Source organism: Leucopleurus acutus, assembly GCF_964270905.1.
Source record: "Leucopleurus acutus genome assembly, chromosome: 17".
In the NCBI taxonomy this organism is placed as follows: domain Eukaryota; kingdom Metazoa; phylum Chordata; class Mammalia; order Artiodactyla; family Delphinidae; genus Leucopleurus; species Leucopleurus acutus.
In genome coordinates, this window is record NC_139159.1 from 64,713,236 (window position 1) to 64,729,182 (window position 15,947).

Sequence of the window (15,947 nt, forward strand, 5' to 3'; positions counted from 1 at the left end):
TCTGAAATATACTTTCCAGTCCTCTTTTTTGGGGCCACAAAGGAGAAACTCAGGCTAAAGGAAATACTGCTGGTCAACGAGATGCAAAAGGAAATAATGCTTTTCACAGAAAGCTTTCACAAAAAGGGAACGTGCAGGCAGGGGGGCTGAGAGTTGCTTAGAGCAAAACCCAGCTGGCAAGTTAGTGGATAGGAGAGCAAGAATATTTGATGTGTGCTTAGCGCCCCTTTGATAGACACTGCCATAGCTCTCCTTCTAGAACTAAGTGGATAAAACATCTGGCACAGAAAGCCTTCTTCCCTGACCAGTGGAATTTGACAACTGTGGTTTTAACCTAAGAAGTAAAATTAAAGACCAGATTGAAATTAGGAATTGTGCTGACGGTTCATGGGTGATCGAGGCCAGAAAGGTTGCTAGGGTCAGAGGTTCAGAACTGTTGTGGACTGAGTATATGTTAGATTCTCCCCAAAACTTCAGAGTTATCATTCTCTTAAACAAACAAACAAAAAGGCTAGACAGATATACTCAACCACTGGGGGAAGGGAAGGAAACCAAAACAAACAACAACAAAAGGAGGACGGACACATCAGGCAGTTGTCCAGAGAAAAAACATTTACTACCCCCCAGTGCTTCACCCCGCCCCCCAACCCCAAGCCCTAGTGTCTCACATTAATTCAGAGCTTAGCTTTGAGAAGGCCAATGGATGGTTCTAGAGCTCCATGTTGGGACGTTTCAGCCACCAGTTAAAATCTAGTCCTAGACCAGGTTGTTCCTAGTCTAGGGAGGTTCCTTGAGCAGCCATGAAAGAAATGACTTGGTGATGTGACCACCTCATCTCGCAGAGTAGGTCTCTAATTAGCTACATCAGTGAGCATTCCAGAAAGCCCATGACTATGGCATGAGTCCTAATGACCACACCCCTTCAGTGCTTGCTTACAGGCATATCCTCTGCTCTCACAAAAAGAATCTAGAATTGGGGGCTTCCCTGGTGGCGCAGTGGTTGAGAGTCCGCCTGCCGATGCAGGGGACACGGGTTCGTGCCCCGGTCCGGGAAGATCCCACATGCCGCGGAGCGGCTGGGCCCGTGAGCCATGGCCGCTGAGCCTGCGCGTCCGGAGCCTGTGCTCCGCAACGGGAGAGGCCACAACGGTGAGAGGCCCGTGTACCGAAAAAAAAAAAAAAAGAATCTAGAATTGTACTTTGCCTCACAATTTTACCTTCTTCCACTTCTTAGATTCAGGATGCCTTGATTTTATCTCCAACAGTGAAACATTCTATTGCTCCTTCAAGGTAACAGTTGGTGGCCATCTCTCCCTCCCATGAGCTCCGTCAGCACTTTGTGTACGTAATTCACTTGGGTCTAGAGCGCCCTACAGTTATCTGCGAGCATAAGGCTAGAAGCTAGTGTTGATATGGAACAGGAACTTTATGGGGTTATCTTGCATGTGTACATATTATTGTCTCTATTTTATAGAAAACTAAAACTCAAGAGACATGTAAATTGCCACACGATCTTTCATCAAGTAAGCAGTGGTCCTGGTATTTGAATTTTGATCCAAAATAACCAAGTTCGTAACCACTGCACAGCAACTTTCTTTATGAGGTCCTGGAAGGCAGGATCTTTTATGTTCCCACGTCACCTAGTGCTTCTCCTTTTGTTATTCTTATTATACATCCAATATCTGCTTTTCCCATTAGGCTATGTGGTCCATGGGGACAGAAATCGTGTCCGTGTTTTCCATTCTGTCCCTAGTGCCTAGTGGCCTGCCTGGTACAAAGGACTAAATAGCTGTAATGCTTCCAGTTCTTAGAACTACATCTTGGTGTTTACAAAAGGGCATTTGGACTCTTCATGTGTAAGTACAAAGTATCTTTTTTCAATTATTTATAAAATAAAGTCAATCTCAGAAACTACAGAAAGGGAAAGGGAAATCATTCCTATTTAAAGTACTTACTGTGTTCAAGACAATAAAAGGTTTCTCTTTTGATAATGCTGTATCATCGACCATTAGTAGATGCTGTATTATCTAAATATATATCTTCAACCATATACAGACCAGATATCAAAACATTTGTCTACTTATTATTTTGAAACACTTACTATTAAGTATATATATTATTTAATGGAAATTCTAAAATTTTAAAGTTACTGATAATATGTTTAATATGAATTAAATCTTTGAGAGCATATAAAAGGCTAGGAAGAATAAAAGGGTACCCATTTTAATAGCAGAATTATTTATACCAGCCAAAAACTAGAATGATTAAGTCAATTGTGGTGTAGCCACACAATGGAATACTACACAGCAGTGAAAATGGATGCGCTTTTGTACATCCAACACTGGAGACAATCTCACAGTAGAACCTTAAGTGAAAGCAAACAGATACAAAAAAGTACATAAAGTTCATTTACATAAAGTTCAAATATAAGCAAAACTCATCTCTGGCATTAGAAGTCAGAATATTGATTCCTCTAGCCACGGCCATAGTGGTGACAGGGAGAAAGCCCAGGAAGCTTCTAGGGTGCTGGTAATGTGGTGTTCTTTGATCTGGGTGCTGGCTCACAAGTGTTCACTTTGAGAAACTCAGACACTTAAGATTTGTGCAATTCTCTATGTGTCCTGTTTTAATAAAGCTTCACTTTTTAAAAAGTTCTCCATGCTATCCATATTGGTGGAGTTATTTTATATAATATACATATATACATACACACATACACATATAGGTATTATCTGTTGTGGTACATAAGATTAGCATACGTAAGTGTGGACTCCTGTTAACCTACCTTTTCTTTAGTGACTTTGCTATTTATTTACTTATTTATGTTTATGTATCCCAGGAACTCATTGGAAGACTTCCTAGCCTTCCATTCACTCTTTGTGGGTTGGACACTGATATTCATGCAGTTACTGCAACAACTTCCAAAACACATATGTGGCTTAAATATGGATTTTCCTATCCTTTCATGAATGTCTGATTCATGTCTCAATGCATTCCACACTCTAGTGACATAAAGGAAATAAGACATTGGTCATAGAATAATCTACATACAAATCTTATTAATTTGATTGGTCAACATCCAAATTAAAAACAAAAAAAGAAGCTAAAAGTTACAGAGATTCCTTTTCCAAATTGTATGTGTAAAATAACTTTTAGCTCTATTTAGTGCTGAACTTCAATTATTTAATATATTTTAGAACCTAATTAACATTATCTCACATTACATTGAAATTGAGAACTGAAATATCCCATTTTGATAATAAAAAGTTAGTAAAATGTTAAACTGCGCAGTAAAGAATGTGTGTGCATGTGTGATCTTTTCTCTGGTGCCACTTATTCAAAATTTCCTATAGCATTTGCTTAAGTGGGGAATGAGCCTAATGATGTATCATATATTCACTGCATCCAAACTTTATTCTAATTACAATAGTTTTAAGAAAACTGACATCTCCCAACTTATCTTGATTCTAAGAGACCACTTTATTGCTAATGATAATAATAATAATGACGATGATGCTCAGGTTAACTAAGCAAAGACGGTATGAACCATCTGAGATGAAGAGAGACAATAAATAGAATGGATAAAAAATCATTCAAATAAAAACGGTCCAGAGCTCGTCTCTTCTCCATAAACCCAGCAGGAACTTTCCAGTGTAAAGGGACACCCTAGGAGAAGCACAATCAGCTTGAAAGAGGTCTCCTGTTCCAACCTGACCCCAAATCTCTCCTGGGAGAGGAAGCAAGTCGAGCTTTTCCCCCATCAATCCTCGGGGAAGTCGAGAGACCGGGAGGGCCTCCCCAGGCGCCCGGGACACCGGTGCCCGCGTCCCCGGACCAGGGACTTACCACGAGCGCGCAGCACAGCAACTTGTTCATTGTGGTCCCCGGGAAACCTCAGGCGCTCAGAGGCGGCGGCTGCGGGGTGAGCGCTCCGGTGCGTCTCTGCAGCCCGTGCACTCATCACGTTATATATAGTGTCCCGGCAACAGGAAGTATCGGCTTTGCTTTGATCATTCGTTCCCTATCTGGACCAAAGTTTGCACCTTTCTTTTTTAGGAACCTTGGGCGGGAGCGGGGGAGTGGGACTGGGGTCCGGGATTAACGCTTTCAGAGCCAGGGCGGAAAGAAACGGCGCGGTGGGGGGCGGGGGGGGCGCGGTGGGCGGTGCTGGGACAGGGATGTCTGGCCCCTGGGAGGCGGAAAAAAAAAAAAAAAAAATAGCCACCGGGCTGCGGAACAAGGCGGCTGCTGTCTACGCGCGGCTCTGAGGTTTCCTGACCCCTTCCCGCCAGCGGCCGGCCCCCTGGCAGCCGCGGCCGGCGGTGGGAGGGCTGGGCGCACGCTGGGTAGCTGCTGTGCTGGGCTTCTCCACCCCGAGAGTCAGATTCAGCCAAGATCCGGGCGCAGCCTGCAGTGCGTCCCAGACACCGTATTCCACTCTTGTCTGATCCCCTTCTCAGCGGTTTCTGAGCCCTCCAATAACAAGCCTTCTTATTCACGCACTGCCCTGTCTCAGAGCACTGCTCTGGGAGTTTGCAGTCATTAATCCCCAAGGTTGCATAGACATGTAGAAGAAACTCCTCTAACTTGTCTGGTCCTAAAGCCCATGCTTTTTCCTCTTCACCGTTTGTTGCCTGGAGTAGTTAGAGCCAGAGATAATCAGCCCAGGAAAACTTCCTGCCTAGGGCAGGAAACACCTTGCAAGCTGTGGGATACACTTGCAGCTGTTTTCTTCATCAACACCATCATCATCAAAGGGTCATTGGTACCTTCTTGTCCTACCTACTGAACTTCTGGAGTTGCCTCTTCGAGGTCTTTCCACCGCCCCCAAGCTGTTGGCGGAAGTCTGGTGCTTTTCCTGAAGTGTTCTTGTCTCCCCCATCCACTCCCACCAGCTGCTTATCTGAAAGTTGGACCTGATGACGTCTAAAGTGTAGACCCATTTTGAGGGCTTGCAGTTTACTGATTTGCTCTCAGGTTGCTACCAGAACTCTTTGCTTGCGGATGCTGAAAAAACACTGCAGAGCCAGTCTCCCCAACAGGGCCAAGTGTTCAGTTCTGTCTCCTGAGAAGGTCAATTTCTGCTTTTCACCAGAGTTCAAGGAGAGGAAGGTGAAGAGAATCAGAAGAGTGGCCCCAGGGGCAAGTATTACCAGCAGGGGTCAGAGTATCTGCCCTTTCAAACCCACATCTTTCCACCAGGAGGTCCAAGTGGATCCATACACAAGAGTAGAAAATATTTAGAGGGAAAGAATTCAGCTCTTCTGCTCTGACTGTCTTACAGAAGACAGAAGGTCTTATTCAGCTTTCTCTCTCCAGAGCATGGTGGTTTTTTAAGTGTACTAGTGAAAGAATGACGGTCAGGGAGTGGGGAGTCATACAAAGTGGTGTGACTCTAGACCTGCCCCTCAGCTTTTTTTTTTTTTAAAGATAGATTTTATTCATTTTTTAAAATTTTATTTATTTTTATTTTTGGTTGTGTTGGGTCTTTGTTGCTGCACAGGGACTTTCTCTAGATGCAGCGAACGGGGGCTACTCTTCATTGCGGTGCGCGGGCTTCTCATTGCGGTGGCTTCTCTTGTGGAGCACGGGCTCTAGGCCTGTGGGCTCAGCAGTTGTGACTTGCGGACCCTAGAGCGCAGGCTCAGTAGTTGTGACGCACAGGCTTAGTTGCTCCGAGGCATGTGGGATCTTCCCGGACCAGGCCTCAAACCCGTGTCCCCTGCATTGGCAGGCAGATTCTTAACCAGTGTGCCACCAGGGGAGCCCTGCCCCTCAGCTTTTGAACTTGAGTTTGACACCTACAATCTGAGGTACTAGCACCTAGACTGACCATGGGACTCAAGTAAATTTGAGTGTTAGTAGTTAAGCACTATATAAATGGCAGTATTACTGTCTTTCTCAGGATAATGTTTGTCTGGGATACTATCTGAAGGCGTTTTCCTTGAACTGTCAGATAACGCTAATGTGCAGGAGTCAAGCCTTGGAGGAAACTGCTCAAGGATTGAATCCCGCAGTGTTAACCCTGGGAAAGTTTTATGACTGCCTAAGCCTCAGTTTGCTCATCTGTAAGATAAAAATAGTACTGCTATTACAGAAATGTGGGAAGGAGCAAATGAAAGCATTTTAAAAAGTATTCCATAAATGAGATTAATCACTAATTGTGAGCGCTAAATAAAGGAATGCATGTAAGATAACTCAGCACAGTGCCTGGGCCGTAGGAAATATTTACTAAATTACAGCGCTGATTATTCTCGGGGAGTAAGTAAGATACCAGGCTTTAGAGCCAGACTGACTCCTATACTTGAACCCCACATCTACTACATCCTGCCTCTATGACCCCGGGCAAGTTTTAACTAACTTATTTGTGTTTCTGTTTGGTGTCTTAATCAGTATAGTGAGGATAAAAATATACCGCCCTCAGAGGGTTATGAGGGTTATTATGAGGATTAAATTGGATAAAAATGTAAATCACTCAACATAGTGTTTAGCACGTAGTAAGTGCTCACTAACTCTAGCTATTGTTATCATTCTTATCCGAGGTGCTCATAGAGACATTTATAGAAGCACAAGGTAAGTCGGGACTACAAGCTCCTGAGGGCAGGAATCATATATTTTCCTATGATATTCCTTGAAACTTTGAGCTCAGCGTCTGGCCTCCCTGTAACTATTTGATAAATAATAGTAATAGTGGTGGTGGTGGTGTGTGTATGTGTGTGTGTGTGTGTGTGTGTGTGTGAGAGAGAGAGAGAGAGAGAGAGTGGGAGGGAGTGTAATTCACTGTCATCTTGAGAAAAGCCGGGGCACCATTTGTCTAGAGTCACAAAATAGTCTGTGTATTGACTGTGCATGTCGGGGCCTGACCGTGGGCTGTTTATTAATCACCCGCTGCCAGGAAACAGACACTCTGAGTTATCCGTCACGTCGTTTGTTATATTCTTGGAGCAATCTGGCCAGTCCCCCTGGCTCTTCCCATGTGACCCACTACAGTGAGTAGCAGGCCCTGAACACTCAGAAGCTGGAGTTCACCTTAAGCCTGGATTGGAAGGGACCCGGGCATTCGGGACTGAATCCAAGTGGAAATGTCTGAACATTCACTTGGCAGACAGACTACATCCATCTTCCTGTGACAGATCCTTCACTGGCAGGGGCCATTGAACAGAGTGTCCCGTAAATTTAACCTTCTGTTTCTGGACACCAGAGACGTGTGATGTTGACTTTCTAGGTGACACCTAATCAGATGACCCTCATCTTCTCTTCCCTGAACTCTTGAGTTTGACCCCATGTTGAACACATTTTCACTGCACGTGTTTCTGATGGCCCTTGCTTCGGTTTCAGCCATTTGTATGGCTTAAAGAAATGGTGCCTGAATATTGGGAAGCCCAGGAGGAAAACACTTCCACTCTTTAGCACAGCAGCAAAGCACCTGATACAGGAGGCCATTTGTAATCATCATTATAACAGAAATGCCTGAAACGCAGGACAGGGATTGATTTAGGTCCTTTGGGAGACCAGCCACACAGTGGGCTCTGAAGTGACTGATTGAATGTCTAGAACATATTACACCTGAGCTCCCACACCTGAAAACTGGAAATACAAGTTCTGAGGTTACGTAGAGGAAAGGTTATTAACTAGAAGAACAAGAACATATTCCTTGTTATTTCATTGTTAGTAAATCTTTTTCTGATCTTGTAGGAGAAGGAACAGAAAGAAAAGAGTAGAAATATGCAGTTAGCCTATTGATTTTCTTTTATTAATGTTTGCCCGTTTCTTCATTAACAAACACAATTTTAACTATTAATATTCTACACAAAGCTATTTGACTTTCAAGGTGTTATAGACTCTGTACAGAAATGGACATGTACTTGCTTTAAAAATAACGTGCAGAAAGGCAAGCACTTTCTGCTTGAGTAAGTCACCCATTGTTTAAGGATCTGGAAGTGTTGCCAGGGGTCAGTAAGGGCTAGTTATGGTTTCCCACTCAAGCGTAGTGTGACTTCAACATTGTCAGTCATTCGTTAAAATAACGCTTTCGCTGAAAGCTGGTATTAATCGAACAATCACACAAATATAAATACATGGAAAGAAATAAGTTACAGTTGGAGCAACTGAGCCAGTATGATTTTAAGCCACATCTCATGTATATTAACTAGTAGTGAGAAGATAGCCCTTGGGCAGGAAGGACAGGGTGTCAGCAGACCTCGAGGTGAGAGGAAGAGAGTTGTAATTTCCAGCAACTAGGAGAAGCCCAGTAAGGCTGGTACACAGAGAGCAAGGTGCTGCCTGGGCTGGAAGAGGCTGCAGAGACGAGTGGACAGTGGTGAGGCTGCAAAGTGTAATTGATTCTAGTCTTTCTCCAAAAAACCATAGCAAGCGCTGGAGGGTTCAAGCACGGGAGTGACATGATCATTATAGCTTCTGTGGGATAGAAATTCTCTGACCTTCATCCTGTCAGCCTCAGGGCCATAGGTCCAAACGAAGTCATACAAGAGAAAGCCCTCTTAAACTAAAAATCACAGCATAAATTGAAAAGTATTTTTATTAGCTTAACTAAGTTTAAGCTTTTTTAAATGCCTGCATATGGTAAAAATTCAAATAGTATTAACACATATACAGTGGAGGGTAAACTTCCATTTCGCTTCAGACCCCCACTGCCCATTTACAGAAGCTTCTACTATTAATGATTTTTGTATGATTGTTCAGATCATGTACAAATACATGTTTATGGATAGATATCCTGTTGTTTCGTGCAGAAAGGAGCATCCACTACAGTGTTCCAAAGGTTGCTTCTCCCCTTGACCCTGTTTCTGTTCCATACCAGCACTGTGTCTGAGGGCTTCAAAAGAGAGAACTTAATACATGGAACTGGTTACACAGGTTATACAATCGCTGAGAAGTCAAACAGAGGATGATGAGGCAACCGAGACGTGAGCAACAGCGTAAAGCTATTACCTCCCTACTGTGGCGGGTCAAAGGGAAGAGTTGGGGGCCTGTCTCACCAGAAGGAAGCCGGAGCCGCAGTGGCTCTGTCCAGTGGGATCTGAGCTCTATAGAGACAGAGTTGCAGTCAGAAATACTGCCCCTCAAATATCTTTCAAGAGCTTTCCATTGGCCAAGCACAGGCAGGTACCCGCAGACATGGGATGCAGCTTGAGCTGGTGGGCTCTCCCATGATACAGAGAAGAACAGGGGGATGATTTGTGAGGGTAAACCGACCGAGGATGGGCACAGACATATATACAAATGTCCCATTCTTTTTCACTGTAGTACAATACTCTAGCATATGACTATATCGTAATTTACTTAACTAGTGCTCTACTGATGGACAATTCAGCTGCTTCCAGTATTTTTCTATTACAAACCATGTGGCAGTGAGTATTATTATGTGTCCATCTTTGCACATTTAGGTGAGTGGACTTTTTAAGGATAAACTCTTTGAAATGTAATCGGGACCTTTGTCCCAATTTTTTGGTATATGTATGTTACATTTTGTGTATGTATTTTACATTTTGATAGGTATTGGCAGACTGTCTCCCAAATACCTTACTATTCTTAGTATTAATCTTACCACTTTGTGTGTGTGTGCGGGAGGGATAACTTACAATAAGTGAATACTACTCCCTGTAACCCATGTCACATAGCATTGGAAGGAGCACTTCGTTCTTTAAGTGGGAAGGCTGGTCTTTCAAGCTCTATAAAGAAAGCTGCCTCATTTATGATTCAGGTCTTAGCAACTTCTGTCAGCCCACCAGGAGAAGTGGAGTGTGGGAGATTTGTCTTAGCTTGTCTTAGTATATCAAAATACCATAGATTGGGTGGCTTAAAGTCCAGTGGTCCCCGAACTTTTTGGCAACAGGGACCAGTTTCGTGGAAGACAATTTTTCCATGGACGGGATGGGGCAGGTGGTGCAGGCGGGAACGCGAGCGGTGGGGAGGGGTGGGGAGCAGTGGGGAGGGGTGGGGAGCAGTGGGGAGAGGTGGGGAGCGGTGGGGAGGGGTGGGGAGCGATGGGGAGGGGTGGGGAGTGGTGGGGAGCGATGGGGAGCGGTGGGGAGGGGTGGGGAGCGATGGGGAGCGGTGGGGAGGGGTGGGGAGCGATGGGGAGGGGTGGGGAGTGGTGGGGAGCAATGGGGAGTGGTGGGGAGCGGTGGGGAGTGATGGGGAGCAGTGGGGAGGGGTGGGGAGCAATGGGGAGCGGTAGGGAGCAATGGGGAGCGGTGGGGAGCAATGGGGAGCGGTGGGGAGTGGATGGGAGCAATGGGGAGCGATGGGGAGTGGCAGATGAAGCTTCGCTCACTCGCCCGCCACTCACCTCCTGCTGCGCGGCCCGGTTCCTAACAGGCCGCAGACTGGTACCCGCCTGCAGCCCCGGGGGTTGGGGACCCCTGGCTTAAACAGCAGACATGTATTTTCTCAGAGTTTTGGAGGCCAGAAGTTTGATATTGGGGTATCAGCTTCTGGTGAGTCCTCTTTTTCTGGCTTGTAGGTGGCCACTATCTCGCCGTGTGCTAGCATGACCTCTTCTTTGTGTGTGTTCAGAGAGAGATATCTCTCTCTTCCTCTTCTTAGCAGTTCTATAGAATACCACCCTTATGACCTCATTTAACCTTATTTAACTCCTAAGTGCCCTATCTCCAAATATAGTTTGCATCGGGGGTTAGGACTTCAACAAAGGAATTTGGGGAAACACAATTCAATCCGTAGCAGCATAGTTCTATTCCCCTCTGTTAGGATTTATAGTCCCATGATTAATTTTCAAGGGAATTTAGACTTCCGCAATACTTGCTAGAGTGCACACTAAATATTATGAATACAGAACTGTAAAGTCACACTTTTTCTCTCCCTCAAATTTCTTTTTTCCTCCTTTTCTGGATTCTCTTTTCCCCCTTCAGTCTAAGAAAATAACCTCCACAGTTCAGGCAGTTTCTCTTTATGATTATATTTCCTTCCAAAATGCATCACCCTTTCTCAGATTCTGGTTTCATGAGGTTGGCAAGCTACTAGCAGGGGGAAAATCTTGTACATTCTTTGATAAAGGTTCTTAATAGTAGAGCTCAATTACGTTAAATAGCATAGTATGTACCCTGCCTGCTTGAACAGAGGAGAACATATATCAAGCCTTTCCGCGCATGCAAAACCCATCACAATTTTCTGTTTGAAATTTCTGTCAAGACAGTGCCAAATTCATGTTAATTCTGGGTGGGGAAGTTTGGAAAAAGAAAAAAAAAAATCTCAATAGACCGAAACATGGTGTCTGTAATTCCTCTGCAGCCAGAAGAAGAAACTTAACTCCTTGCTTATAAACACTTTGACCTTGTCTGCCAATAGGTCCAGTCACTTCAGCCGGGGTTTTCTGAAACTTAGATACCCATCTAGTGTCTACTCAGTCCCAGGAAATGGGTTCCTTAATTAAACAGGGATGCGTATCCCAAACAACCACTCACCTGAAGGCTTCTGAACAAATATATCTGATATCTGCATATCAGAAGAGTGTTAGAAAATACTGCCTGCCTACTCAGAGTTTCCTCTTCAAAAGTCCTTCGGGAAATTTGGTCATCTCTAGTGTCAATTCAAAGATTCTCCCCCTCCCCACAACCCTCGTGCAATTTGTCTGCACCTGGCTAATGAAAATATGATAGATAAGAATTCTTAGAACCATTTTCTTAGTAGTCACTTAGATGCTTCTACCTGGGAAAGTCCCCTCCTTTAACTGAAACAAACGTTTAGAAAAAAAAGTTTTGATGTGATAATTTTCAGAAAAACTAGCCTGCGAGAGAGAATTGCTTCCTGAAACAAGAGTTTGCCTAGAAAAGACTTAGCCTAAAGGAGCATCTGTAGGTGAATATTAAGCTTAAGAGGGAGATGAGGTTATTTAATATTCAGCTGAAGGGGCACTATTAACACAACCAGTTCTAGTACACAAAAAGTACTTTATCATTTATTTATTCAACAAATAAATGATAAAGTACTTAGTGCCTAGTAGGTGCCAGACACTGCACCCCCGATATAGACAGAAATAGTTACCACACTTCAGAAGATTTCAGTCAGGTTGAGGAGAGAGAGTAATGAAATAAATCAGGAAATAAACGCTTTGGATGGTGATAAGCCAGTTTCAGAGAGTGATAAGAGGGTTGAAGTCCATAATTCAAGTTAGTGTAATGGTGCGTGCCTAGAAAGGGGCTACTTTAGCTGTTTCTTTTTTTATAGATTTTTTAAAATATTTATTTATTTGGTTGTGCCGGGTCTTAGTTGCGGCTCGCCGGCTCCTCAGTTGCGGCATGTGGGCCCCTTGGTTATGGCATGCAAACTCTTAGTTGTGGCATGCAAGTGGGATCTAGTTCCCTGACCAGGGATCAAACCCAGGCCCCCTGTGTCGGGAGAACGGAGTCTTATCCACTGCGCCACCAAGGAAGTTCCTAGCTGAGTTTCTTAGGGAAAGGCTCTCTAAAGAAGCAACTTGTGATCACACAATGGAATGATGAGGGCATTGCATATTCTGGGAGGTGGAACCAAAGCGCTCCAGGTAGAGCAAAGAGCAAGTGTGGTAACGCGGGCGAGAAATGTCAGTGGGCTAAAGCTAAGGGAATGAGAGGGAGATTTAAACCATATGATGTGCTCAGAGAGGTGGGCAGGGCCAGACCATGCAGTGTCCGGTGGCGTAGCAACAATGCCTCCATCAGGCAAACAAGTATTCCTAGAATCAGTGGTAGAATACAGGACAGTTCAGGGATCAAATCTAGGGCATTGATACTAAAAATATTTTATTTCTAAATATTTTGTTGTTTTTGATGTTATTGTAAAGGGGATTTCTTTCTTAGTTTCTCTTTCAGATAGTTCATTGTTAGTATATAGAAATGCAACTGATTTTGTGAGCTGATTTTATATCCTGAAACTTTACTGAATTTATTAGTTCTAACAGCTATTTGGTGGCGTCTTTAGGGTTTTCTGTATATAAGATCATGCCATCTGCAAACGGATCGTTTTACTTCTTCCTTTCCAATTTGAATGCCTTTTATGTATTTATTTATTTACTTTGGCCTAACTGTTGTGTCTAGGACTTCCAGTACTATGTTAAATAGAAGTGGTGAGAGTGGACATCCTTGTCCTGTTTCTGATCTTAGAGAAAATGCTTTTAACCTTTCACTATTAAGCATAACAACTGATATCAAAGAAATACAAATGATCGTAAGAGGCTACTATGAACAATTGTATGCTAACACACTGAAAAACCTTGAAGAAATGGAAAACTTCTTAGAAACATACAACCCATCAAGACTAAAATCAGGAAGAAATAGAAAATCTGAACATACCAATTACCAGTAAGGAGATTAAATCAGGAATCAAAAATCTCCCAACAAGTAAAAGCCCAGGACTAGATGGCTTCACAGGTTAATTCTACGAAATATTTAAAGAAAAATTTTACCAGTCCTTCTCAAACGCTTCCAAAAAATTGAAGAGAAAGGAACACTTTGAAACTCATTTTATGAGGCTAGCATTACCCTGCTATCAAAGCCAGGCAACATTACAAGAAAAGAAAATTACAGGTCAATATCCCTGATGCGTGTGGATGCAAAAATCCTCAAGAAAATGCTAGCAAACCAAATTCAATGGCACATTAAAAGGACTCAACATGATTAAGTGGGATTTATCCCTGGGATGGAAGGATTGTTCAACACATGCAAATCAATAAATGTGACACAGGGCATGAGCAGAATGAGAGATAAAAATTATATGATCATTTCAGTAGAGGCAGAAAAAATGTTTGACAAATATTCAACATCCTTTCATAATAAGAGCTCTCAGCATATTAGGTATAGAAAGAATGTACCTCAACATGATAAACGTCACATACGACAGGCCTAGAGCTAACATACTCACTGATCCTAAAAATAAAGGACAGAGAATTGGCTATATTCTGTATTCCTACAGGGTGTAGAGGACGTTAAAATATTTTAGCCAGATGTTCCTCCACATATTTTTTCATTACTACACCCAAAGGAGAAAATTTTAAGTCAATTTAACTTGAGAGAAATTAAATACTAAGGCATAAGATGTTTTCAGGTAGGGTTGTGCTTTGGAAGAACGTGAAACCCTCGCAATATTTCAAGCTTTTTTTACCCCTCCCCAAACGAACAAATTTTGCCCGGTTGCGGAATATATGTCTCCCACTGAGAATGCATGCTTTAGCCAATCCCGCGACTTAAATACCTAAGATTTCACCCATGGGAGCCCATTTTACCACGATTATGCTAAGGAAGGAAGTCTTTGGTATTGCTGGAAGATGGACAGCGCTGAATTCCTGGAATGTGGACCTTCTGTTGAAATGCTAACTCACCCTCTGGAAAGTGGGAATCCTGGTTAAATCAACTGTCTACGTGTACAGGATAGATTAACATGACTACTGTGTATATAACATCACACTGTGCCAAAATATTTGAAAATAAATTTCAGACATACTAACAGGCACTCGGAGCAAGGGAGTGGCAGAGAAAAGAGTTGTGTACAGGGAATAGTTTAGACTCTGATAGAAGAGAAAGGATGGGATCTGGCTCTGGAGGAATGTAAACAATGTGTAAATGAAAAGCAGTTTCATTTACAAATTCTGTCACTACAGTTCCTCCTCTAGTACTTGAAATGGCCTTTGAAGGTTCGTATTTCTGTAGGTACCACGTGGCAGTCAATAAGAATTATGTAGTCAATAGAACCTGAGAACAGTCAAGGTCACCTTTTGGGTCCTGGTAGGAAGGACATTATCTGTGTTATGATTTTTTTCTCTTAAAAGATGTGTCGCTTCTGCTGGGGGGAGTTCCAGTAGAGGCACAGATATACTTACACTTCTAAACCAGACCATTTGAAAGGATTTTGCACAGTGGGACCAAAAGCTGGTCCTAGACATCATGACTTAGTGGTTCTAACCCCAGTCACTGTGCAGCAGGAGAAAGCCTTTTGGGCAGGAGAAAGCCTCATGACTGGGGCTGACTGGGGCTTTCAAGTTCGTAAGAGCTGTGGGTCTTCTGGCCAAAAAAAAAACATATGGAAGTTCACATAAATTTTGTATTCACTTTCAGAAGGTTCATGACCTATGACTCCAGCAGGGAAACTGATTTGGAATATGATGAAACATTTTGTAGCACCGTTTTAAAGAGATGTTTGTACCTTGGTTAGTAATAATATTGTTGTATCATCATTTGTCATGTTTCAATATTTATATTTCCTGGGTTCTCGTCTGGGTTACCCATCCTGAATTTTCAATGTTACATAAATGAGGGTTGTTTTCTCCTCACTAGTGCATCATTGTACTAACTGAGTCTATAAATGGGCTTACCCTTTGACACTGTGTACTCCCAGCACAGCTCAGATCTCAGGGCAGCAGGTGTGGGATGTGTGATTGAGTCATTCAAGGATCTCAAAGAAATATTTGTTAGAGGGAGCAGCAAACAGTGACTGATTCAGTAGCTCCTTGGGTTCCAAACAACCTGGTACTTACCACAGTTTACATTTGAAGGAAGCTCTGCTGCTTCTTTAGTGGTTGTTAGATGTTGGGGAGATGAATGGAACACAAAAGCAGAAGTCCCAAGGGGCAGGCACAGTGGGAAGTGTGGAAGAGGGGGTTTTTGTGGCCTTCCTTTCAAACTCAAGTAAGATAAGGTTTAGGTAGCTTAGAATAAAGATCAGTTTAGCAGCAAAAGTAGTCAAGTCATTTGGGACACTTTTACATGAAACACAATAGAGCAGAGTGTCGCTCCAGTTCTGAGGCTGGACTCTCTGCATCTGAATCTTTGCTGCCTTGCTCTGTGTCCTTACATTTCTCTGGGTCTTAGTTTCTCCATCTATACGGTGGAGAAGCTAATAACAGTATTCATTTCTTAAGATTGTTCTGAGTATTAAACGGGAATATATTTAACCAGGCACCTAGAACAATGCCTGGCAGGCAGTAAGCTCTCTGC

General features: G+C 43.2%; 2 protein-coding genes across 2 annotated transcripts in view; one reads left to right on the forward strand and one right to left on the reverse strand.

The window, feature by feature from the left end:
• The window catches only part of TNFRSF11B (TNF receptor superfamily member 11b), a gene marked incomplete at its 5' end in the record, with an annotated part of 28,673 nt that extends 24,712 nt beyond the window's left edge, over positions 1 to 3,961 (reverse strand). Inside the window, one exon of the mRNA XM_082858458.1 lies at positions 3,847 to 3,961. Within this exon, the coding sequence (XP_082714584.1) occupies positions 3,847 to 3,961 (115 nt within the window). The remainder of the gene's footprint in view (positions 1 to 3,846) is intronic.
• COLEC10 (collectin subfamily member 10) overlaps positions 1 to 15,947 on the forward strand; it is a 173,268-nt gene that overhangs the window by 21,822 nt on the left and 135,499 nt on the right. The window lies entirely within an intron of this gene.